The 25,817-nt window shown below is 46.4% G+C and overlaps 1 protein-coding gene across 1 annotated transcript; it reads right to left on the bottom strand.

Moving 5' to 3' along the window:
• Positions 1–11,470: 11,470 nt before the first annotated feature.
• On the bottom strand, positions 11,471–25,583 carry SALL1 (spalt like transcription factor 1). Its single transcript, XM_081510294.1, has 3 exons — positions 25,508–25,583; positions 13,057–16,490; positions 11,471–11,911 (listed from the first exon to the last, which is right to left on the bottom strand). The coding sequence occupies exons 1-3, from the start codon at positions 25,581–25,583 to the stop codon at positions 11,471–11,473; spliced, it is 3,951 nt and encodes a 1,316-aa protein (XP_081366420.1).
• Positions 25,584–25,817: the final 234 nt, after the last annotated feature.

The following is a 25,817-nucleotide window of genomic DNA, read 5'->3' as shown; positions in this document are numbered from 1 at the left end:
CTCAGCAGTTGTGGTGCATAGGTTGAGTTGCTTTGCAGCACATGGGGTCTTCCTGGACACCAAGGATTGAATTAATGTCCCTGGCATTGCAAGGCAGATTCTTAACCACTGGGACCACCGAGGAAGCACTGTAAGTTAGCTTTGTTACATTATGTATGTCTTTGTCATGGCTGGCTCTGAACTAAACCTTCCCAACTCAAAACTATGAGAACCTTCTGGCCAGAGGGCAATTACAACTCCTAAACTAGGGAGTGCTTCATTAGAAAGAGCACTGGGCTAGCAGAGGGAAATGCTGGATTTAAATAGTTCTCTGCCCCTGGGAAGATCTTCTTAAATTCTCTGGACCTTGATTTCCTCATCTGTTTAAAAAGAGGGGTGTTGCCATCTGCTCCGACCTGGAGGATGAAGTGAAACAGTGAATGTGAAAGTGCTTTGTAAGCATAAAGCCTCTAGCATGCAAAGGATGGTCAGGGAAATCTCCTTCCCCCTACCTCATATGTGTGTTTAGGGTGCTTAGTGTTCTTAGTTGCTCAGTTGTGTCCGACTCTTTGCAACCCCGTGGACTATAGCCTGCCAGGCTCTTCTGTTCATGGGGATTCTCCAGGCAAGAATGCTGGAGTGGGTTGCCATGCCCTCCTCCAGGGAATCTTCCCAACTCACAAATTGAACCCAGGTCTCCTGTATTACAGGCAGATCTTTACCATCTGAGCCACCAAGAAAGCCCAGTTTAAGTCATCCTGTATCTAGCATCTCTAGCAAAGATTTCTGCAGGAAATCCAGGGTCTTGTCTGAACTCAGAGATCTGCTTCCTGGTGAACCCCTTCTCCTGACATGTCCTTGTGCTGTGGATTACCTTCTTTCTCTGACCTTGATGGTATCTACGTGTCTTCCTTCTACCCCACCCTTCCTCTGCGAAATCAACCTATGGTTGCATCTACCACTTACCCAAGGAGCTCCTGGGTGGCCTTCCCTTCCTCCCTTGCAAAATGAGCGGACTGGACTTCATTTCGGGAGAAAAATCAAATGCATACAGAGGCCAGCAGGCTAGCAGATGGGTAAGGTGGTCTGTGGTAGGGGGAATGGAAGAAAACTGGAGAACGGGTATGCTCCCTCTAAAGGGGACAGTGACACCTTAGCACCAGCCAATTGTTGAAATGTGGGCAAGCGAGAGCACTACATCATCTGACACTCAAAAAAAAAATCTGGAAATTTGAACTTTTATATGAGATCTCCTGACTTTTGAATGTTGGCAATGCTTTCAAATTTGTTAAATATGCCTTGAGAGCCAAATAAAACACATATGCAGGCTGAACTCAGCCTCTGAGTCTCCATTTTTTGACCCGAGGTCTCTGAGCATCCTTTAAGGTTTAAGAGCCATGGCTCTTCTCGGCTGTGAAAGTTGCTAAAAAATACCCCAAGCAAATTCCACCCTTTCCTCTCCTCTCAAGTCCTCTTTATGTCTCATCTGAGCTACTGTGGGGCTTCCCTGGTGGCTCAGATGGTAAAGAATCTGCCTGCAATGCGGGAGACCTGGATTCTATCCTTGGATCGAAAAGATCCTCTAGAGAGGGAATGGCAACCCACTCCAGTATTCTCGCCAGGAGAATTCCATGGACAGAGGAGCCTGGCGGGCTACAGTCCATGGGGTTGCAGAGTTGGACATGACTTAGCAACTTTCACTTCACTGAGCTGCTGTGACAGCTTCCCTCCAACCCTCCGTATCTACACATGTGACCTTATGTGGAAATAGTGTCTGCAAACATAATTGAGTTGAGATGAGGTCATGGGGGTGGACCCCAAATCAATATGACTACCGTCCTCATAAGAAGAAAAGAAGAGACACAGAGACAGACATGCACAGTGGGAAGAAGATATGAAGTCAGAGAAGGAAAACACCATGTGACAATGCAGGCAGACAATAGAATGATGTGCCTACAAGCCAAGGACTGCTGGCAACATCAGAAACTAAGAAAAAGGCATGGAACAGCTTCTCCCCTGAGGCTGCAGGGTGCATGGCTCTGCCAACACCCTGACTTACTTCTAGCCTTCAAAATTGTGGGAAACTAAGTTTCTGGCATTGTGTTTGTTACAGCAGCCCTAAGAATGAATACACTGGCCAGTTAGAGGGTGGGCACCAGGAAAAGAAGGCAGATCAGCCACCATCATCTTCCCTCCCTCAGAGCATATGCAGACCATGAAAACCTGACCCTCCTCTCAGTTTCTTAAATTTCCTAAAATGTTAACTACTTCCTTAAATGTTCCCTGGATTTTCCAGGAGTGTTCAAATCAAGCTTTGTATGCAAAATAACATGTGAATCTCATTGATCCTCCTCACAGGGAGACAAAAATATACCAGCTGCTCAAGCCTGCAAGCTACTTCTCCACTGTGATAATTCAGATGAAACATTTCCCTGCTTGGTGAACAACCGTGTGACCTGCAGTCTGTGAAAAGCACAGGAGAAAGAGAGGAGTTATTTTTCCGCGAGAGAAGGGGAGAGATGGGGAATAAAGCCCCTATCTGGATGCATCATGTCCTCTATGAAAAAGACATCAAAATAATTTTATCTCTAAATATTAATATTAACAAGGTCTTCATAGGGTAGATAATACTTATCACATCCATGGCGCATCCAGTGCTTGTTGAAGGAAGGGAATGGGGTTAGTGTGTAGATTCACAATCCATGTGCATTCCTGCCACTTCTGTCAATACTGCATGGTGAGCTGGAAGGACTCTGGTCAGGAGAGCTCTCCTGTTAGAGGGAGGTGTTAAGAGAGCAGATCACTTCCTGTGACTCCCAGCTGATTCTACTCCTCCAGAGACCTGTAAGTAGAGTAGGGAAAGGGGAGGGTGCAGAGGTTCGATTTACTTATTGTAGAATTCTGGGTCTGGGGTTGCGTTAGAGAGAGATTGGCAGTACTCAATCTTCTTGGGAAGATTTGTGACAGGACAAAAGGAGAGGAGAATGGTGAAGAGCTGAACACGCATGCTCTGGAGCTGGGCCATCTGGGTTTAAATTCTTGCCAGGCATTGTGCCCTTAGAAATTTCACTCAACCTTTCTGTACCTTAGTTTCCTTATCCATAAAATGGGCGCAATGATAACACCCACCTCACTTGGTTGTTGCAGGGATTAAGTGAGTTAATTCAAGTAAACCCTCTGAAACATCATGTGACACTTTCTAATCACTAATTACAGCTTATTGAAATGGTTGACTGTGGCCCAGTGTTGCGAAGTAACGGAGCACTCACAAGTTCAATGGCTGGACACCAAGGATGTCCTATCTATTGCACATCTATTCCCCTAGTTCTGTGGGTTCTGGTCAGTTGGTCTCACTCAGGTGCTGGCTGGGGCTTGGCTGACCTTGGTTGGGCTTAGCAGAGGATAATTCTACACTGTGTGGCTTTTATTCTTTCACCGAGACTGGTGAGCACGTTCTTTTCATGGTGATGGCAGAGGCACAAGGGTACAAGGAGAAACATACAGGCATCTCGGGGCCCAGTCTTGGCGCTCGCACACCGTTGCATCAGGTCACATGGTCAGACCCAAAGAGACAGGGAAATACATCCTGCCCTGGGGGTCAACAGTGCAAGTCACATGGCAAAGGCTACAGATAAAGGAGGGCTGAAGTACTGTTGCTCAGAATGAGAACTACCATAGAAACTCTTTTTATTATAATTGACATAAATATTAGACTGAGAAACCAGGTCAAGAAAGTTTATCCTAACCTTCAACCAACAAGCTGACCTCGGGCAATCACTCCTCCACCCAGAGTAAGAGTGTATAATTTGTTTATGTAAATAACTCAGGCTCCAACTCTCACCCTACCTTCTATACAGCCAAAGAAGTTCCTTCCTGGACACTCCTAGCTCTGAAGATTTAGGTAAGTGTGTGCACGTGTGCGTGTGTGCATGTGTGCACATGTTAGATAGAATCTGATCTTTGTTAACATCTGCAGAAAATCTATTTGAGTAGCATTCCTAAAAGAACTCTTCTAGAAATGATTACTCAGGATGACGTACTATTAGGCCATGGTAAGCCCCCTAGTTAGCACAGTGATTAAGAATGGCAGGTTTGGGGAGGGATGTTATCTTAGCTACCCCAGAGCTCTGGCCCAATAACCAGGGCAGGAGGGTTCTTAAAGGGACAGGGCAGCTTGTTGCAGAAATTAAGTCTTCCTACTCTGTTTTTGTTTTCTCCATTGCACTTATGTGTGTGTTTAAGGAGAATCCCCCAACCGCAATGGAGCCCAGGAGAAGAGAGCACAGGTTCTTTGGCACCAGGGGTCCAGCTGCTTGGCTCTCTTTACCTGTAGAGGCAACAACTAGGAAACAGCACATGGATGTATGACTACAAAGACAACCGGGCAACTGGTCTACCTGTGCCTTCATCAGTACTCTTCCCACTTCTAAATCTGAGCCCCAGACCCCTCTCCAAAGCCCCCCAGTTCCACGATTTCTGCTGAGAAAAAGGAGAGAACCAAGCCTTTGTCAGTGGCTTCAGACTTTTTGATGACAACTTGTGCTAAGAAGTACATCAATCATTGTGGCCTGGTGCACACACGTATATGGCTGAAACAGAGCTTCGTAAGTCACTGTACATGTGCTCAGTCGCTCAGTTGTGTCTGACTCTTTGCGTCCCCATGGACACAAAGTAGTCCATCAGACTCCTCTGCCCATGGAATTTTCTAAGCAAGAATACTGGAGTGGGGTGCCATTTCCTCCTCCAGGGCATCTTCCTGACCCAGGGATCCAACCCACATCTCTTGCATCTCCTGCATTGGTGGGCAGATTCTTTACCGCTAGAGCCACCTGGGGAGTCCTCATAAGATACTACACTTAATACAGAGTGTGAGCTACACTGCTATTTTTTATTCTATTACCCTTAAAAAATAAATAATGCTCAGGATAACTTGCTAGACTGATTTCATAATGAGCTAATATTAGGGTCCAAACCCACAGTTTGAAAAACTCCAGGCCAGTTCCAAGGTGTATGTCAATAGGTGGAGGGGTAGAAAAACGAAACTCTTTAAGAGCCACAGACCTCACACTTGTCTAAAGCAAGAGATAATTGGTTAGAAAAAACTAAGAAAGGATGCAGCTAATGAAGCAGTGAGATGTGTCTGTGTGGTTTTGATTGGGGCATATCACCAATGGGTGTGAATTGTCAGTATTTTCCTGCCCAGGACTAGAAAGACTATTGAAGAAAACAATATCCAGTATTTTCTATTCCTTCTAAAAGAAATATACTTATGTTTTAAAAAGGGACTAACTTAAGTGAAATGATCAAATAGGTCACAGTATAAGTGACTATGATAATGTGAAATTGTGAACATGGTAAGACTGATGGAAGCTGCAGGGAAATTTTGATGGATATTGAACCTTTCAGGGTACAGATGGGGAAACCAGTACATGGAGCAGACAAATTATGATTATGGCCCAGAGTTGGCTATTAAGCAGTCATAGCTCCAGGTATTCTGGGGTCCAGCTGTTCATTCTCTGATCTCTGGGTCTCAGTTTTGTTATAAATGACAGTGGCCCTGTCTGTCTCACTGGACTGGTGTGAGATGAGACAGGTGGAAACACCCCAAATTCTAAACACCAAAGCAAGCTCTGCAGGCTGGTTAGTACTCCCTTTCGCATCCTTTCCATCAGGAGAAGAACCTGCCTGTCACGTTTGCATCTTTTTCCATGTTTATATCCATGTGACTGTCCGGGCCTCTTATTGAATGTGGCTTTGATTACAACAAGATGATGTAACCCCTGGTCTCTCTGTATCATGTCCACCCAGACTGTGCTGTGTCAGGATTCAGCTGGACTGGTTCCCATCTTGAGTCTAATAAGGAAGGACCAAAGGACTTCCCTAGTGGTCCAGTGGCTAAGACTCTCCACTCCCAATGCAGGGGGCCCAGGTTCGATCCCTGGCAAGGGAACTACATACCACAAGCTGCAACTAAGACCCAGTGCATCCAAATAAATGATAAATAAATTTAAAAAATAAAAAGGAAGGACAGATTTGTGTGGCCTCCAACACCATGTCATGTGTCTTCAAAGTCCTCCATAGAACATAAGTAAAAAGTTGACCCTAGAACTGCCCTTGCAGAGTTGAGTAGCCAGAATCTGTTCAAGGTGTTTATAAAGGCCCCATCACATTCCCCACCCCAGTCCTCCTGGCTTTAGGGCGGATCAGAGCCAAGCTGACAGGCAGTCTCTGAGTCTTTGTTAAACCTGAGCTCAGATGGATGTAGAAACACAAGAGAAGCCAAATCATATGTTTAAACAGTTAAGAGGAAACCAAGCTCAGCAAGGAACTACAATCCTGGATTTAGCCTGGGTGAATTTTCCTTCTCTGGGATTTCCTGTCCCTTTTTTGGGATGTTTCTATCTATCCAAATGTTCAGTGGCAACTGGTTTAAGGTCATCAACTGAACGGTGAAAGAAAACCTTACACAGTACTTGGGTTTAGCTGCTAAAATATCTGTGACTACCCAATCAACCCAAAGGCAGGCTTACAAGACACATGTTCCCAGCCTCCATCTATCAGTTCTTAGTAGAAAGAGGCCAAACTTGAAGACAGGGCTTAAAGAACCATCCCTAACAATAAGGCCAGGCCAGCATGGGGCCCCAACTGCCTGGGAGTGGGGTGGGGCAGGGACAGTGGGGCTGGTGGGGGAGGTCCTTAAGGAATGTAGAGTAGGTGAACCCAAAAGTCTGCCTCCTGCAATGTTCTTAGACTGCAGTTAAAATTTAACAATTTTTTTTATGTAAATCATCTGGTATGTTCAATTGCATGGGGGGTTGGGGGTGGCAAAGAGGGAACAATGGGCTGGGATTAGATAATTTACTTAGTGCTAAAATTCCAGGAAGTTTGTGTTGATCTGGGCCTGGATCTTGTTACTTTTTAGCTTCAGTCTAAATCTTTATCTTCCTAGTATAGTTGAGAGGACATTTTTTACTTAGCCATTTTTACAGTTGTAATTTTTTCCCCCTTTCATCAAATAGAGCCAGTTAGATTAGCAGCTCTTAGCACGGAGATGAAAATATTGGTAGGGCCCATCGGGCCCTGTTTTGTTTATTCTAACAGAGCAGGCTTTGATCTAAACATATTTCCTGGGGTCTGGACGAGATGACCTAATTCCTGTCTTATCCGTCTCCACTTTCTGTGAATCTCAGATTGCGCTTGACTGTGGAGCCCTTTGAAATTCACTTTACATTTTTTCCCACTTTGTTACCCTCTCTGACATTTGTTTCATTTGGGTTAGGGGTGTGTAGCTCCTAGTAAAAGACTCCAGTGCTTTATTTTTCTAACAGGACTGCTAAGTTTTAACAGAGTGGGAGCTTTTTTTTTCTTCTTAAGTTCTCTCCTTCTTGACATTCGCAACACGCCAAAAACAATAAGCAAATAATCTACTGCTAGAAATTTTATGTCAACTGCAAATCAGTCAGGATTTTCTGTATGACACTTTTTTCTAATTAAAAACAAAACAAAACAAGAAACTGTCCCCCACCCCCTTACACATCAATTGAATAAACCCGGCCCAGGAGAATTGAGAGGCCAAGATTTAAAGCTCAAAGTGACTCTTGAGCCAATCGGTTTCCCTAAATGGTCTGGAGAAACCTGTCCCTTCCTTATTCTATGCACCCCTCCCCCCTCCACGGCCACTGGCCTGAGGGGTCTTGGGTAGCTTGGGTCTTGTCACCGGTCTCCCTTTTTCCACCCTAGTTTCCTGTCAATCACCAAACTGCTCTTCCAAGCCTATTTTCCAGAAAGAGGGAAGCCCCTGTGTGTGTATGGGGGGATGGGGATAGGAGTGGGGGTGGGGAGCAACACAGATGAAGGGGAGGAAAAAAACAAACCAGAGAGGAATACAGGGACGGAAAGACGGGGGAGATAAGGGGCCACCAGAAGGTGAAAGAATGACAGCGACACAGTCGAGAACCAGAGAAAAAGCAAAAGCATACTTATTCCGAAAGGTGGGGGGAAAAACCCCAAGCTGCTAACGTTTGTAAATTTTGAGTGATGGCTACAAGAAAGTTGGTTATTCGCGGCACTGTTCTGTTTTGTTTTGTTTTTCTACAAGTCACATTTTTTTTTTTTTTTCAAAAAAAGGAACTGAGGCAAATGTCACCAAAATGAATATTTTTAGTTCCAAAATGTGAATTTGGCTGTTGTCATTCCGGGCAGCGACAAGCCCAGGAAACTCGGTGTTCGGCCGATTCCAAAACTATCTCGACGCACCTCCAATTAGAGAGGGGGGCAATGCAAGGCGAAAAAGTGAGGCGAGGCTTGGCGGGAGGGGGTGGGGCAGCGCGTTCACTTCGGCCTTACAATAAACTTTGTAGCTTTACAAATATGAATCCATTTCTCTTCCGCCGGGCTGAGCCGAAAGGCTGAGTGTATTTCTCACTTAGAGAGGAAGCAGGATGAGGGCGATTTCTTGTTTTGGAAACGAATGTAAGAGGGAATAGGCAGGTAATGATCAATAGATTAGAGAGAGAGTCGAGATCGATGGATGGATAGGCAGGGACCAAAGCGAAGAGGGAAGGGAGGGGACAGAGACATCGACTGAGACCCCGAGGCTCCGACTTTCCCCTAAGGACTACGGTCGCCTCGGAAAGTCTGTTCAAACGAAACGCTGCTTTTGCTCCCCTTAACTCATCAGAAAAAGCTAGAAGAGAGGAGGTCGGTGGTGAGAGGGAAAAGAAAAAAAACCGCCCGCCGCCCGCCCCGCCAGCCTGGCGGAAATGGACGCGCAGCTGGGGAGGCGCAGGGCCGTGACCCCCGCGCCCGCCGCGGGTGGGAACCCCGGGGTGGGGACCGCGCCGCGGCCGCGGGACCGGACAGGGTCGGGGTTGGGGGGGAGCGGTACCGCAGCTGAGCTTGTGCTCGGAAACCCGCGTCGGGGCTCTGACGGCGGGACCCCTTTGGAGAGGTAGGCGTGGGGCTCAAGGGCGCGGGAAGGAGGGGGAGCGCGGAGGGGCGTGTACGAGAAGGTCCCTCTCGGAGCCGGCGGCCCTCGGATGCCCCCGCAGGTCTCAGGCTTGGTCCCCAGAGAAGCACCCGGATCCAAGGACCACGCAGGCCTGGGCACCCAGTCGTCGTCGCACCCAGCCCTGGGAAGGGGTTGGATGCCTCCTTTCGCAGCAAAAACGTCCCCCTCCGGCCCGCGTATGACAAGAGCAGCCAGAATCCCACCTTTTCGCCTGGTCCCCACTTTTGAGCAGAGGGGTTTCTCTGGGGGAGACGTGACTGGGACCCTAGAGGTGCAATCGAGGATGCTCGCTAGCGTGCTGAAACGTCTGGGTGATTCTCCGCAGCCCGCCGCAGCGCACGGCCCAGTGCCTGCCCTCTCAAGGTTTGGGGGCGCCGTGCCCATATGGTCATAGCCTCGGGTCAGCACCCACCTTTTGGCACGCCCCTCCTGGACCCCAGACCACTTAGCCTGAGGAGGCTCGCTCCGAGTGGCCATGGAGTGGCCTGCGCCCCGATGGAAACTTCTACTGAAAGGTGGCCCCGACGCTTCTCCCTTACCTGGGCGCAGGGCCACTGCCTGCCGGCGGTTTACCGCCGCTCTGGAAGAAAAAATTCGCCGACCCCTCTAGACACCAACTTCCACCCAGTCCGTTTGCTGACCCCAAAATAGTGCTCTGGAGGAAAACAAGTTTCCCCTAGAACAAAAGGAGAGAGGAGGAAATCAGACTGAATTCTGGTGATGCAATATTCAAGTCGACTCTACATATCCTTTGTCATGGACTTTCTCTGTCAAATATGCGTGTGTATTTAAATGCCTGAAAGACTAATTAAATAAAGACCAAGTTGACCTCGTGGGGTTGAGGCCCAGTTTCAGATTATATAACCCCAGCTGCCCCGGGAATTCTCCAGCAATGCTGCTCACAGCCGCCTGGAAAATGACTTGAATCAAGGGAAGTGAAACCACCGGAACAGGAGAAATAAAGCCAAAGTCTCCAAGGGCACGAATGTCCTGCTTAAGGAAACTTACCTGGCCCGATGGAACCTCTTATACCAACTTTTTATTTCACATCATTTTTCCCCTTTTTCTTGGGGGCAGAGAGGTTGTAAGAAGAGTAGCCAAACAAGTAACTGATATTGGGAGAGTATCTAGATCCTCCAAATTAAAAAAATAAAAAGAAAGAGAAAAAGAAAACACGTGCTCATGCAAACCTGTTTCTGTTATGCCTTTTACAATTCCTTATTTAGAGAGTGAAGAGAGGTACATACACAATTTACTCGTGCCTGGGGAAATGCTAAAATACATTTCGGGGCCTGGCTAAGTAGAAATGCACTCTAAAAACACAGACACAGTATTTGGTTTTATCTGTTGCAAAAAAAAATGTATTTGATTACTTGAGTAAAATTACAGTATCTCTGTTGTTAGTAAGTATTAAATGTTAAAGAAATTGGACCCCCCCCTTCCTTTCAACTTTCCAAGAAAGTGCATGTAACAGTCCATTTTTTTTTCCTTCCATACCTAATACAAAATAAACAAACACTATACCTGCTCTCTTGATCAAGAAGAAGCATTTGCTCTTGTAAGGAACATATGTACATTTTAATGAAAGTGATATTTCTTTTTGTATATACAAGAGCATCTACATTTTCTCCACTGAAGGTTGTTCAAGATGCTATTCTTAGCAGCATTGTGAAATTCCAGCACACATTTTCTATTGTGAATATACCTACAAGGCAAAATGTTACGTCTTAGTTTCAACTACCAAAACAACACTTGTATTTTTCTCTAAAGAATTCTGCGTGCTTATCACTGTACAGAAACTTATTAACATTGAGGACGACTCAAGTAAAAAGCACAATACAAATAGCAGTTCAAAACGGAAAGGGTTAAATCTACAAAAAAAAAAAAAAAAGCAGGTTGAATTTTAGAATAAAAAAAAAAACAACCCAAACCTTTCAAAGAACCACACAGTTCAGTCTGTACTTTCAGTCCTTTCCTTAAACTTGTTTCGAAAGATTAGACAATGTGTTTGCTGATAAAATTTTCCAGCAGGATCAAAGTATACATTTATATACAGATTTTATTAGAGATCTAATGCATCACTGAGGCATTGCATCAACACCAGATTCATATTAAACTGGATATAGAAAATAAGTTAATGCCAGATTAAGACCGCCTAGCAGGGCAACTTGCAATTGCCATAAATGTTACAGCAAGTTTACAGGACTCCAGTCAATTAGTATTTAGTCCAAAAATACAGAAGACCAAAGTTAACGCTTGCATTCTGTTTGCAAAGCCAGGTTATATCACTAATAAATAAGCTTTCTTAGAACTCTAGAAGTTGAACCAAGGTACAAAAGAATGTCTTCAGAACATTGTAGTTCAGAGATCTGGGGTTGGGGGGGGGGACCAGAAGGGTGGGGGAGGCACAGGGCAAGGAGGAGGAGGCAACTGTGGGTCTCATTCTGAATGGGGGATGCTCTCTCTCCAGCCAGAGGGCCTTTAACTTGTGACGATCTCTTTGCTATCTTCCACGAAGCGGGTGAAACGGAAGTTGGTTCCATTCTCGCTGCTTGCCATCTTCTCCAGGCCGGCCAGGGGCGCGCTGGGCTCTGAGTTCTGGAGCTTCTCCAGGTTTCCCGTCAACCCACTAATAGGTGAGCTGCTTCCACTGCCCAGGCTTCCAGGAATTGGAGGGATGCCCCCATTCTGAATGACGGAGATCTCGTTGGCCTTCATTGCCAGCCCGTTGGAAAGCACGGCTGCGTACTGATTCCAGAAACTGGAAGGATCCCCGCTTCCCGACCTGGCCGCCAAATCCTTCTGGAACATTTCTGGGAACTTGACAGGATTGCCTCCTAGAAATGTCATAGGGCCATCCACAGAGAGCCGGCGACCCCGGCGGGCGGGGGTGCTATTCCACATGTGAGTGCCCATGTGTACCTGGGATGGGGGGAGAGAGGTGAGGAGGGAGAAGAAAAAAAAAGGGGAGAGAAGGGAGAAGCTTAATAGTTGAATCTGTCTCAACTCACATCCCAACACTCGACAGGGCCAGTGGCCGCAGTGTCTATTCTTATTACATGCCGGACAGTGGGAAGGGTAACAAGAACCGTCCCCTCCAGTCTGCTAGTAATAAGGTGTCCACTCTCTGCAACGCTGGTCCACCTCTCCTCTGCCTGGGCAAGGATGCCTTACTTACTCCTTTTTTATTACCTGTATTTAGCTTATAATGGCCTTGAGCAAGCCAGTCAGTTGCAGATAGCTCCTTTCAGGGTGAGAATTGTTATGTCCACTCTCATTGCCATGGCAAGTATTGTATCTGACACCCTTTACCCTATAAATGTCCTTTTCAGATGGGAAGAGAGTGCCCCTCACTGATTGCCCAATGGAGGGCCTGTGCATGGAGCGAAAAAGCCAGAAAGTAATTATTCATCTCGCATTACTGGCAGCAATCTCTAGAGAAATACTCTGTCAACAGAAAAATGTACACAGTAAGAGCGCTCAACTGTTGCTCTAGAACTTAAGCATATTTGCTTTCTTTCCAACACGTATCAGTAGGAAATGTTGTATGATCAATTATCATAATACCCATTAGCAGAGTGGTGACGTTACTGTTTTTAGAAAGACAAACCACGCTGGACTGCAGAGTTATGAAAAAAATAGATGCCCACGCAGAGGAGAACTGTAATTATTAAGTGATACAGGCAGCACACAGGCCACATGGAGGTCTTTAATCAATACCCCATGGCAATGTGGGGCTGTCTGACCTGGTAGGTAGAGCAATTCATTAGGTGCACTTAGCGAGACAACAGGGCCAGGCCGCTGCTTTGCTTAGGTACCAAATTATTCAAGGTGCTCTGACTGTTCCGCAGGCTGCAGCCTGCCCTGCTCCCTGCCATGATCCTGACCTGCATAGGCACCCACACTTCTCCAGATAAGCCATATGGTAGCAGGTTCTCGAGCGAGAACTCGCCCCCTGACTGTCTGGACCAAAGACTCTGGGAGCGTGCCTTACAAACCCTCAATGGCCTCAAAAAAAAGAAGGCTGCTGGGGTGGGTGTGGGTGAGGTGCAGATGGAGTGAAGTACCTTAAGATTGCCTTTTGTTGTGAAAGCTCTTCCACAAATAGTGCAAGCAAAGGGTTTCTCTCCAGTGTGAGTTCTCTCGTGAATCTGCAGGGCACTCGACGAGGAGAAGGTCTTACCACACGTGTTGCAGTAGTGCTGTTTGGGGGTTCTCCTGGGCAGAGCTGGGAGTAGAACTGGGGACGTGGCGGAGGAAGACAGAGGCCCAGAAGGGACGTGACTGGTGGGGGTGTCCTTACTGTCCTGAGGAGTCACATGCATGAAGCCGTTGACCTCTGTCTTGATGAGAGATGCCAACGAGTTGGCGGGAATCACCGCCGAGTTCTGATTGGGGCCAAGGTTGGAACTGGGCTCAAAGAGCTGTGATGGTAGATCCCGCATCTGATGTGTCAACATGTGTTGCTTCAAATTACCCTTGGTGGAAAAGCCACGATTGCAGACTGTGCAAATAAATGGTCTCTCTTTGGTATGACTTCTGTAGTGAATGTCCAAGGCACTCTGACAAGCAAAGGTTTTGCCACAAATGTCGCAAGCAGTGTTTTTAAATTTACCCCGGTCTCTGAAAGGGAAGAGGATTCCCAAAGAATCTTCTTTGATGATTTTCTCTGTGTGACTAGATGTCAAATCCAGAGCCCCACCATTCACTGGGGCGGGAGACAAACCATTGGCAAACTCGCTTGGCCCTGTTCTCTGTGGCTTCTCCTCGGCGCTGGGTGACTTGTGGAATTCCTGGGTGCTGTTGGATGGGGACAGAGCCTGCATGGAGGAGGTAGACTCTGAGATGGCTGGGCTGCCTGCGCTTTGGCTCTCCATGTCGCCACCCACTGAGGACGAATCGTTGGTCAGGACGTCCCCCTCGACTGACCCGTTCTCCACCGACTTCAGGCTGGCCTGCAGCTGCTCCGCCAGGCCGGCATTGATCATCTTCATCTGATTTTCCAAAGCGGCGATGCTCGACATCTCTAGAGGCAAAGGCGAGGAAGACAGGCTGTCTTGGGACGCATCTGCGGACTTGGGTGTGTCCGGGATGCTGCCCTCGGGACAGTCTTCCATGTTTTCATCGGAGAAGGTGTCTAGATCATCAAAATTTTTCTCATCAAAGGAGCCCGTGTCGGACTCCATGGACTCGGGGTAGCTGTCAGGGACCGGGGTGTTGGGGATCTGGCCCCCCATGTGCATTCGGATGTGCTGCTGTAGGACCACGGCGTTTGTGAACTTCTTCTGGCAGATGGGGCAGGAATGCTGGACTCTGAGTGGGGGCATAGCTCGATGGACGCTGTAGTGGGTCTTCAGGTTCCCTTTTGTGGTGAAAGCCCGGCCGCAGATCTTACACTTGAAGGGCCTCTCCCCGGTGTGGGTACGGTAGTGCATCTTCAAGGCGCTCTGACAGCTGAGGACCCGGTGGCAGATGATACACTCATTGGGGTCAGTGGCCTTCTTGTCAATGTTTTCGACCAGTTGCTGAAGCTTGGATGTCTCTGAGGCCTGGGCTGAGTCCAAGAGTCCCCCAAAGGGAAACTTTGCCTTGAACTGCTCGGACATGAGCGGCAACAAAGGGTTGGTGAAAGTCGAGGCACTGCCCGGACCGCCGTCGGATGCCAGGGAGCTCAGCACGCCAGCGTTCGGGGCTGGGACCAAGCTGGGGACCGCAATGCTCTCTTCACTTTTGCTGCCAGGAGGGGGCCCAGTGGGGCCTTCCGCTTCCTCTGGGAGCCCACCCGGGTTTCTCGTGGCCGGCTCGGGGGCCCCAGAGTCGCTTGTGACGGAGCCCGGGGGGCTGGCGGCAGAATGGCTGATGGGGATGGGGGCTGGCTCTTCGGTCTTGATGAAGGGGGTGAGGTTTGGGAGGGTGGGGGGCAACGGCAGGCCGACAGAAGTGGTCAGGGTGGGCAGGACGGGTTTGGTGTCTAGCCAGCTGGTGACCGGCTTTTCTGGAGGGATGGACATGCCGTAGGGGATGCCGGTACTGGTGGGTATGTTGTCCAAATGCTCAGGCACGGGGTAGGGGTTCATCTGGATATGAGGGTACTTCTCTTTGTGGCGCTGAAAGTGGACTTTGAGGTTCCCCTTGGTGGAGAACCTGTTCCCGCAGATGTTGCACTTGAATGGCCTCTCTCCGGTGTGGGAACGAAGGTGGATCTGCAAGGCACTGTCGCTTCCGAAGACCTTTGCACAGAACCTGCACTTGTGTTTGAAGAACGCCTCATCCGAAGTGCTCTTGGCTTCGAAGGCGGTGACATTTGGTGGCTTGCTTTTTCTTTGCTGGGCCAAGGCGGACAAGGGGTTTAAGTCCTCTGCTGTCGTTCCAATGTTGGGCAAAGGGCTGGGGAAAACCGAGTTAGCGGGGGCTGGCTGAGGTAGAAGTGGATTAGATGCAGGACTCAACAGACTGCTTATTGCAAAAGCTGGTGAGGATGAGGCAGAGGCCGCGGGGTTGCTGGTGTGGGAGGCACCCGCGCTCGAAGCCACTTTTTCCAAGGATGGGGTGGGAACTGCTGCCGCCAGTATGTGAACGTTGGGGGAAGAGCCGCTGTGTGTGGGGGCGATGGTGTTGCCGGAACTGCTCTGAGGTAGCTGGATAGGGGGGAGCTGTTTCACACCGCTGATGCTGGCAGATTGGCTCGCGAGGCTCTGTGCTAACCCAGCTGCCGCCGCCAGCTGCTGAGATAAATGGGAGCTGAGGGTGGACAAGGGGTTGGCAGATGTTCGTAAAGTACCTGGAGAAGGACTGGAAGAGGTTGGCAGGTCTGCGTTCTGAGAAGCCAACAGCAATATTTGGTGACGAATCTGTTCGATCAGTTGCAGCTGGTGGATCTGTTGCTGCTGCAGAGCTAAGAGCTGTTCCATCAGGGCTGGGACGGCCAGCTTGCCCCCGGAGGCCCCATTGCACCTCGCTTCCTGGGAGAACTGGGCCACCGCCACCTTGGTGCTCTGGAGGTTCTCGATGATGACATTGCTGTTGATCATGGAGAAGTTGCCCAGTGTTGTCAGGTCCCCGAGTTGAGGTAGAGAGGTTGTGATCGCTGAGGTACCTGCGCTGGAGCTGCTGCTGCTGCAGCTAGGGGGGACACTGCTGTCGCCACCGCTACTCAGGGGCCCACTGGTGCCTTTGGGAGCTGCCGGGGCCTCCACCTCCATGGACTCTTCCCTGTCCGGTGCCTGGGCTTCTGCCAGGTCGCTGCACTCTCCTTGCTCTCTTTTGTTAGCCGTGTCATTCATTTGTTCCTGGGGATGATCGGGAGGGGGGCTGGGGCTTGAGAAGGTTTCAGGTGGGGAGGCTGGACTTTCATTTACGATTAGAACTAATTGGTTTTTAGTACAGTTCTTCTTGTGGAGCAGAAGATCTGACAATTCGAAGAACTCGGCGCAGCACCGGCCACAGACGTGGGCATCCTTGGTCTTAGTGGTGCGGTTGGGTTGACCCTTCTCTGTGTCTCCTGCAAACATGAAAAGGAGCAGGGTTAGCAGGAGTCACCCAGAGTCATCCAGGACTTCAAAAAAAGAGAGAATGGGGGTGGATCAACTCTTTTCTCCCTGCAAAACTCAAAAAACTATGGCCCCAGAAAACCAATCAATATTCCTTAAGAACGTTCTTGATTAAATGTTTAGGCTGTTGGAAGACTCCCTATCAATCTGGTATCTCTGAGAGCCGCAGCCTTCAGGTAATCCATCAAAATATAAAATACTATGAACTGCAGACGTTGGTGCATAATGAAATTCCATAGCAAAATATTGATTTCCAATATTTTATACACCTTATTGTATACTCGTCCATCCAGAGAGGGTCCAGCCACCATCCTGAGGACTTATTAGGCTCCTGAGTTTCTGTCAACCTTATTCATTTTCAACTGACTCAAAGATATCTGTGACAGTTTGTTCTGTCACTAAACTAATTTGTAGTCATTCAGGTTCCAATCAGTGGTTGACAAGGGGAAAAAAAAATGCCTATCACCAAGGTGAAGACTGACAACTTGAAAATCACCTCCAGCCCCTACCTGGAACCTGAGCTACGTCTGATCCGTGACAAACACACTTTAGCCACATCAGTAACAAATCCTCTGGACACTCAAGACTCAGCTGAATACAAGAGAAAGCAATGAGACACACACACACACAAGAAACACAACGATCAAAATCCGTTACAAGGCCTGCCTGGCACCTATATATCAGGCTGTGGCATGTTTATTTTTAAAATTAAAGAATGCAACTGGCTACCATTCCACTAATCAAGGAATATATGCCACTCTCCTCCAAATGGCAACATTATGCCTGTAAATATTTCATCAAAAGTGCTCTATCTATAAAAACTGGCACAAGATTTACATTTCTGATTAAATATCAACTTAAAGAAAGATGTGCAGTTAAGGGGAAGTGAAGAAATAATTCTTGTTTTCTAGTTTGGAAATGCTTTGCAATTCTCCTTGTCTGAAATGCCTTTAAAAACAGTTTGCTCTTAACTGTTATCAATTGTTTAACAGATTGTCCCGAACCTTTCATTATAAAATCCCTTTATTTCATGTTTGTTTCCACTGGTTGCTCAGATTTCTTCTCACTAAGATCCATTTGTAAATTAAACATAAAAATCTCCAACTCCAAGCTAACATCCTATTCAAAGACAGGATGGCGTCCCATTGTTTGCCCAGCATGGGGAACACCAACTTCTGTTGTACAAATGGTGTGTGGTCATCTCCGTAGGCTGTGAAAAAAAAAAAAAAACTGTTTAATTCAAGGATTACCTCCCTGCATGCTTTTCTGCAGAACTGAATCAGATAATAGTTAGTTTCCATGACTTCCAAATTGAATCTCCCAGAAAACTTGCAGGGGGAAAAAAAAAAAACTAATTGCAAATATGAATAAATGCAAAATCAAAATGCTGCTTTTTTTCGGTAAACTTAGAATTGAGTCAAAAGAGTCAGCCATTTGCCTCTTTGCAGTAAACATAAAAAAACAAAAAACAAAAAAGCTTGAGTAGTTTTACATTCTAGAAAATATAATTAATACCCAAATACTAACTTCTGAAAATTCCTTAACTCTGTTTGCCTTGAGTGATGCCGCAGATGATTAGAAACCCTGGTAAAGTATGCCAAATGTATGCACACTTCATTCACTGGGAGGGTTGTTTGAGTAGCTAAGTTATACTTAACAAGCTAGCTTCCCTAATACCCATCTTTTAATTTCCGTAAGGGTATAGTGCAAAATGCATTAACAATACCAAACAAATCTTGGTTAGAGCAGAAAATACCAATAATGATTCAGTTTTAATTTAATGTTTAATCATCCTAATTGGCACAGGATTCCTCTGCACATTCAAGGTGCTGTTTTAAGCTCTGTCTCTCGCCTTACTTAAAAATAATGTAAACAAAATATTAAACGAAATTCGCTAAAGTTATGTTGCTTAACTGGGGACGAAAATAATGTGACAAAAATTCTGTTTAAAGCTTCTTATTTTGACAACCAATTTTAAATGATGCATCCATTTCAGATGCTTATTTTAAACTAGAAAATGCAATTCCTAATATATTCAACCGAAATGTTATTTCTTTCTCTTTGCACATTTCCATATGTAATGGTTATGTTTCCATCTACTTTTACAGCCAATTATGAAGGAACAAAAGCTATTCTGTTTGTTCACACATTTTCAACAAAATGCATTAAAACTATTATGTCAGCATGTTCTATTAAGCTCTGCATTCAGTGGAAAATACTTTTCAACCAGCTCACATTTATCAAAACATAAAGCCACTTTAAAACACAGTTTTGCTTGGTCAGCTGGGCTTAGACAAATAATGACAGATTCAGAACTAAATAACTAGCAAGGGAAATCAGAAAACTGACTTCATCAATTGTACACATTACAATGTAGTTGCTTCAAATATTTAGCACATCTGTGTTCACGATTAAAGGACGTTTTTAATTCTTTATAACTTGCAAACATCTGATATTCTCATAATATAGAGAAAATTTGAAAAAGGTTACTTTACAGGATTTAGCTGATTATTACTTTCCTGTGCTCCAGTTCTGCATTTGTGCTGCTTCAAGACTTATCTGAGAATTTTCAAGTTTTTCGACCTGAACATTTTTGTATTTAGGGTTGTGCTAACTGGAAGGAAAATATAGACACTTAAAAATAAGTGCCTACTTGCTTCTAAGAAAGAGACTGTGTTAAAAAAGCTGCCCATATTTTAGCTTAGATTTTCACAACATTTTAATAAGCTGACATTTGATCTCACTGTAGAGTCAACTAATTTAATTTCCTGATGTTTATGAACACCAAAAAAAAAAAAATCCTGATACCTATTTTGATTTATTTCAAAGCAGGTGTCACTATATTATAATAGTTCTTAACTTTAAATCCATCTGCCTTCTGAACAGAATTCCAATGAAACAGCTTTATATGAAAAAAAAAGGACAAAACATGAGGTCTAGTTTGAATCTTTAACTACCAAAGGGAATATTTTAAGTTGCAATAAGTTGCACACACACACATACACACACTCACATCACAAACTAACATATTCTAATTCATTTTTTTGACCATCTGGCTATCTTCTATCTCTCTCAATAATCTGTTACACAAGATTGCAACTGGTGACCCCATTATAGTAAATATAGTTGCCTTGTTCTCAGTACTGTAGTAAAAACAATATTCTAGTTCCTCTTCTATGGATTATGCATACAAATTAATTTTGTCATCGCGATCATACAGGAAAATTTAAGAAGAGATGGTTTTCTAAGTATGAACACACAAAAAGATTTTTGGAATTTTCTGGGTTTCTTTTACTCCCCTCTGGGCCAGAGGAAGAGGTGATCTTATAGCTTTATCCAATTTATATGAAAATCCCAGATGTTTTAGTTCTCCTTGTACTATTTAGGTTCTTGTTGTCCAATTCAAATATGTCAGCTTTTCATCATCTGAACTAAACACTGCAGAATAGGAGGCAGAAAATTGAAGTGTTCCAGTATATCTGTCTGCTGAGAAAACAAAAATAAAACTATGCCCCATGCTGAAAGGTTAGGCCAGCCAGGAAAACAAAACAAAACAACAGCCCTACTGTACCACATCGAGTTTTCTTTTTTTGGAGCTTCTCAGAAAGACCCTTCGCTTGACTTCCCAGTACCTTCAGATCACATTAATGTTTTTAATAAAACCCCACAAGATCTTGGAGCCTCTAGTTTTAACTGGCTGTTCCTTTTGGTAGACCAATTTCGAAAGGCTATCACAAACATTTCTGATTGATTGGTTTTTCTCTTTTTCTTTTTCTTGCACAGACCTGGGAAAAACCTGCATCTGAATGTTCAGCTTGAGATTCCACAGCAATTTAAACACCACCACATATGCTCTGCATATTTTCTGTAATGTCTTAAGTTTCTTCTGTGAGATCTGTAGCCAGATGACACATTTTACTGGCTCCCTTCAAGTCCCCTCAGTGTTCTGACTGGGATTAGCGTGTTCTCGAGTGGAAGAATACAAGGGGAAATCTCTGACAAAATAACAACACGGACAAGACAGTCCTTTGAAAATCATGATACCAGCCCACCTAATGTACACAATAAATGAAAGGGGGAAAATATCTTCCCCTTGGATGAATCAAACTGAACACTAGATGGGGTTCCAGTTGCAAGGGTTTGTTCAAAAACTTCTTTGTGGCTTTCCTCTTCCAGTGACGCGTAAAAGAGACTGCTTAAGGCGAGATCTAAACTTTGACTACATAAACATTGGCAAAGGCACAAGAAACTAAATCCCTGTTGTTTGAGGGTAAAACTGAGCTATGGGAACTACCTGTCAATCTTCCCCTTTGGGGGTCTGGCATCTGAGGGTGACAGGGGAATAAGGTTAGGAAAAGAAGCCAAGCTGATAAGGTGAAACTAAAATAAACTCCGAACTTCCTGCTAAGTGACTAGCAAGACTCAATTTGGGGGTCACTGGGAAGATCCTGAAGGACATATTATGATCTGGACCTTGTCACCCCTGCATGGGAGGAGGCCAGCAAAGGTTAAAACAGCTCCACACGTCTACGTTTTCCAAAGTCTGGTACAGCGACTTTTTTCTTTTGGAGGGGGAGGGGTGCTGCTTCTTGGGATAATTTACCACCTCCTCCCTTCAAATGCTCCATGACTGCCCTTTTGGTAATCTAAGAATATTTGGGAAGACTGGGCGAGCGGTATCAGGAGGTTACCTTAGAGAAACCGAATTAAGTCTGCAGAAGGAATTAGTTCTGGCTACTCCACTGAGCTTGGCTTTTCTCAATTTCAAAAAAACTGAACTGCTGGTCTACCTAACTCCCACCCCCACTTTTCTGTGAGATCTCTGCCTCAAAAATTCAGATTTTTGCTTTCTAAAGGACTGTGGGTCAAGACAACTTGCTACTTGCCAAAGCAGAAAGAAATGAAATAAAGTCCCCAAAGAATAACCTATAAATTGACACTTGTTCCTATAAACCATAGGTGAACCTGGATGTAAAATAAACCACAAAACATTGGGGATCACAAACTCACTTTCATACACGCTCTCTCATGCCCTTCTACCTTTCACTTGTTTGTGTTTGTTTGTTTGTAACATTTTAGGAAATATGTAAGGCCTCCAGGAAATCCCCCAAAAGAGCTTGCATTTTCTCATCCAAAATCTTCCATGATGCCACAAACTTAAAATAGGCCTGATTAAACAGGAGTTCTTTACAACTGCCTTATCATGCAGGTGTCGGTTTTTCAAAAAAAGCAATTAATTATAGTTCTCTCTAACCTTTTGGGCCCAGAAATCAATGTGTTGCCATTAAGCTGCTCACAATGAGTAAATTACTTTGGTAAATAATAGAATTTCATTATTAATATAAATAAGAGGAATTTTTTATGATACTTTATATGAGAGGCAGTGTTTTATCTGCAGTTCATGATGTTTTTATCTTCCTTCCAATATGATCTTTTCCTTGAAAAAGCTGGGCACAGAAATACGTTCTTAATAAATGAATGGAGTATGAGTGGGCCAAACATGTCGTTCCAGGAATCTTAAAAAACACTACCCAAGAAGAAAAAGCCAACACACACAGATACACACACACCTGAAATCTGCATCACTAGTAAAGAATCCACATACAAAATCATTCCATTCTAATGTTCTCTTTCCTCAAAATTATTTACCTTGCTAAATAATTTTCCCAGTGGCAGTTATCTTTCTACAAGTAATTTGAGACTTGTTGAACATCATTTAAGAGACAAGTAATAGGTGCCATACTCTTAGGTTCATAAGAAACAGTAAACGTCTCCCAGTTTATTTTAGGAGAGTATATAGCAGCACCAAAAATGGAATTAAAATATGAACATCGTAAGAGTGACCAAATGATCTTGTTTTTTTGAACTTGTTCTGATGAAGTTATCCTGGAGATTGCTGAGCCTAGCTCGGATTTTCTTTGTACGCACGCACACACTCAAACACACACAGGCGTGACATGCCGCACAGTAAGCCTGACTGCTCTCAGCCTTGGGAGTCGCTCCTTCAGGGCAACTGTAACGGGGGGCCTACAAACTTTTCTAGGTCTCACTCTGGACCGAAATCATGAAATCGGAGGTGCCAGCATCTGCTGAGGGCACCACCAACTAGCTTTAATTTGATAGGTTCAACATTTCCTTTGCCATGTTTTAAGCCCATCTCAAGAAAGAAAAAAAAAAAAAAAGTAACCACAGTGTTTAAGGAAGGTTAATCTTCTAAAAATTTAACAACTTTCATGTAGATTAAACAAACAAACAAACCCGCAAACTGAAAAAACAGAACTCCAATGACTCCTTGAAGTGTGTGTTCTGTGTGGACAGGAGAATGGGTGGCTGGATACAGTGCATGAAAGGTGGTGACTTTTTAAAGGTAACTTGGAGACATGATCGCTCAGTTCTCTATCTCACAACTACTCCCAAATAAAAAGAATTGGAGTGTGTAAGGCCCTCCTGTAAAATCAGACATGGAGGAGGATTAGTTGTGTACTAATATTATTACAACATACTAAATCCTGTAACCCTATTACAAAATCTACCCTCTAGGCAGTTTCTCCCAAACTTATTGTTCAACCATGTAAAAACAGTCATAACCTAAAACCATTACAACTGGAGAAATGGAGGGGGGTGGGGAGAGGTGAGAAAGGAGGCCGAGAGGGGAGTGTTTCCTTTGGTGCCCCTACCAGTTTACTGCCTCTTAGGACAATGAACCAGCTTTGGGGGATAAAAAAGAAAGAAAAAGGAAAGGAAGGAAGGAATAAAGTAAAAGAAAGGGAAAAATGAAAGAAAGGAAACTTGATGCAACTTAACTAACTTACCTCAAAGCCCAAATAAACCAAAAAAACAGTCCTAATAAATAATAATGGTCAGAGGTAGTGAACTCCTTTTATACTATTGCTTTATGAGAAGCCTTAACTATTAAAAATTCCGGATTCCGAAGGCGACAGGAAAAAGGTAAAGATCTAGCAAGCATCAGTTCTCTGTGAAGCCCAAGTCTTTATTTTTTTTCTCCTTTTTTGAAAATGTATAAAATCAGTACACATTAATTACAAAAAAAAAGACTTAAAAATAAATCTTTCCTTTCCTCCCGTTAGGTTTGGTCCTTTAAAAACTGTTGACTTGAACAGTATTACAGTGAGGAAGATCTCACCAGAAACTTTAGCAAAGATGGTGTGGGGGCGAGATGCAGAAGAAGCCAGCTGGGAAAACCCGGAAAAATACTGTGGCAGCGGCCTTGGATAATTTCACCTCGCTGTACCTTGAGTACCCAGTCTCGCCTGGGTAGAAAACTCGGGATCACGGGTTCTCAGGGGACTGAGGAATCAGAGGCTCTGGATAAGGCTTGAAGCTTGAGAAAGTACTGGAGTGGAGGCGACCAAATATTGTACACAAATATCTTTATCTGTGTCTGTTCTCCCTCCTTTCTTACAGGGATCACCCCCCTCCACAGGAGTCCCCTTTCCCGACAGCCGGGGTGAAGGGGGTGAGAGTCCCTCGGCTTCTCCGCCTGGGTTCTTCGTGGGTCCCTGCGCCCCAGCTCTGCAGAGAAGCAGGCCTCTAAGGAAGGACCCGAGGACCGCGAGGGCCCGGCGGCCGCAGAGTTTAGAGGACGGAGGTGCCGACCAAAGGGCAGGCTTCCGAGCCCTATCGGGGTCCAGCTCCTTGCTCTACACCCCAAAATGACGCCAGACTCTGGAGCACCCCGAGAGACATCCCGAGTCACGGAGACCGCTCGGGGGTTGCCCCTCGAACCTCTGCAACCGAGAAGCGAGCACTGTGCTGGGGAATCGAGCCCGGGCGCCTCTCCATCGCCTCCGGCCTTGGGCCTGGGAGTTCGGAGGCCCCTAAAGTGTAATATTTTTTAGGGATAAAAAGGGACCCAAGGTGTCTCCCTATCCCCAATTCCCTGCTCGGATCTCTGCCACTCTCGGCCTTAGCTCCGTCACACAAACTTTGTTCTGGACTTGTTCATTCCCTTTGGGACCCGGCAGTTGTAGCCTCCATCGGAGGAAGCGAGTGCCTCTGTTTTAGGGGGGACTCCCTCGTGGCTAGATAGCCCACCCCACCTCCAGCTCTGAAAAACTACCCTTACGACTCCTGGAAGTGCGAGGTACCAGGATCCTTAGCGGGAGCCGACCGAGTCTAAAGATTTCTTGGGGGCACCGAGTGTGCATGTGTTGGGAGAAGAGATGCGGGGATAAAGTGGGATAGCCGGACCCCGACACTTTCCCCCGTCCGCCTGCACTCTGTCTGGGGAGCACCCAGACAGCAAAGAGCACTCTCCAACTCGGCCTCTACCCCAGCTTGTCAGGCACGGTCGCCCCAATAGAGGTTCCCATCTTCTTGGAGCTCCGAACTCCCACAGGCACCCCATTCCGCGGCGCGGGCCCAGGAGGAGTGGGATCGCCGGAGAAGAAGGGAGGGCGGCGCAGAGAGCTCCCCTCCACGTTCCAAGTTCAGCCCGGAGCACAAAGTAAACTTCCTTCCCGCAGGCAGCAGGACCAGGGCGGCGGAGGCCAGGCCGGGCCTCGGGCTCTGGCCGGGGAGCGCGTGGACCACCGCGCAGGCAGGCGCCGACGGCCTCTGTCCGCACCCGCGCCCCGCCGGGCACCCGGGCCCCGGCCGCAGCTCGGAGGGTCCCGGGATCCGCTCCCGGGGATAGCCGGGATGCAGGAGCAAGGCCGGCGAGCCCTCTCTCCTCCCCGCAGGAGGACCCAACAACTCCGGAAAGATCCTGCCTGGAGAAGTGTTTGCTTTCCTCGGGGCAGGGGGATTGGGGGTGGGGAAGCCCAGCAAAGGCAAATTGAAAATCAAAAAAAAAAAAAATCGCGGAGTCGAAAGGGTGATTCGGATCGCGGCGGCTGGGCGGTGGGCGCGGGGGCCAGCCGCGTGTGCGTGGGTGCGAGTGTGCGTGAGTGTGAGTGCGAGTACGTGTGTGCGCGTGTGTGTCCGCGGCGCGGGCCGGAGCACTCACCATCTCGCTGGGGGAGCGAGGCCACTTCGGGGTCGGATTGGAAATGTTGAGGCTTCGCTTGCTTCCTCCGCGACATGCTGGCTCAAACATCAGCTGGGGCAGAATAAAAAATTACTAAAAAAAAATCTTCTCAAAATTACGGAAATCGAGCGGCGGCGGCGGCGGCGGCTCCCCCCGCCCGCCGGCCCGCCCGCCCCCTCCCCGGCTCCCCGGCCCCGGGCGCAGCGCGCATGTGTCCTGCTATAATTATGATTATCAATAATGCATTGCGATTAATCATAGAGGGGCTCTTTGAAAGGCGATTGGCACC

Source organism: Giraffa tippelskirchi, chromosome 7 (assembly GCF_054371585.1).
Source record: "Giraffa tippelskirchi isolate mGirTip1 chromosome 7, T2T-mGirTip1v1.2.pri, whole genome shotgun sequence".
In the NCBI taxonomy this organism is placed as follows: Eukaryota; Metazoa; Chordata; class Mammalia; order Artiodactyla; family Giraffidae; genus Giraffa; species Giraffa tippelskirchi.
This window is presented reverse-complemented; position numbering and strand designations above follow the sequence as displayed.

Excerpts from the sequence above, each read along its gene's own strand:
- SALL1 (XM_081510294.1), bottom strand. The coding sequence starts at position 25,583 with ATGTCGCGGAGGAAGCAAGCGAAGCCTCAACATTTCCAATCCGACCCC. Across the intron at positions 16,491-25,507 it reads CTCGCTCCCCCAGCGAGATG|GAGACACAGAGAAGGGTCAA; the intron begins GTGAGTGCTCCG and ends TCATGTTTGCAG. Across the intron at positions 11,912-13,056 it reads CAACAAAAGGCAATCTTAAG|GTACACATGGGCACTCACAT; the intron begins GTACTTCACTCC and ends CCCCCATCCCAG.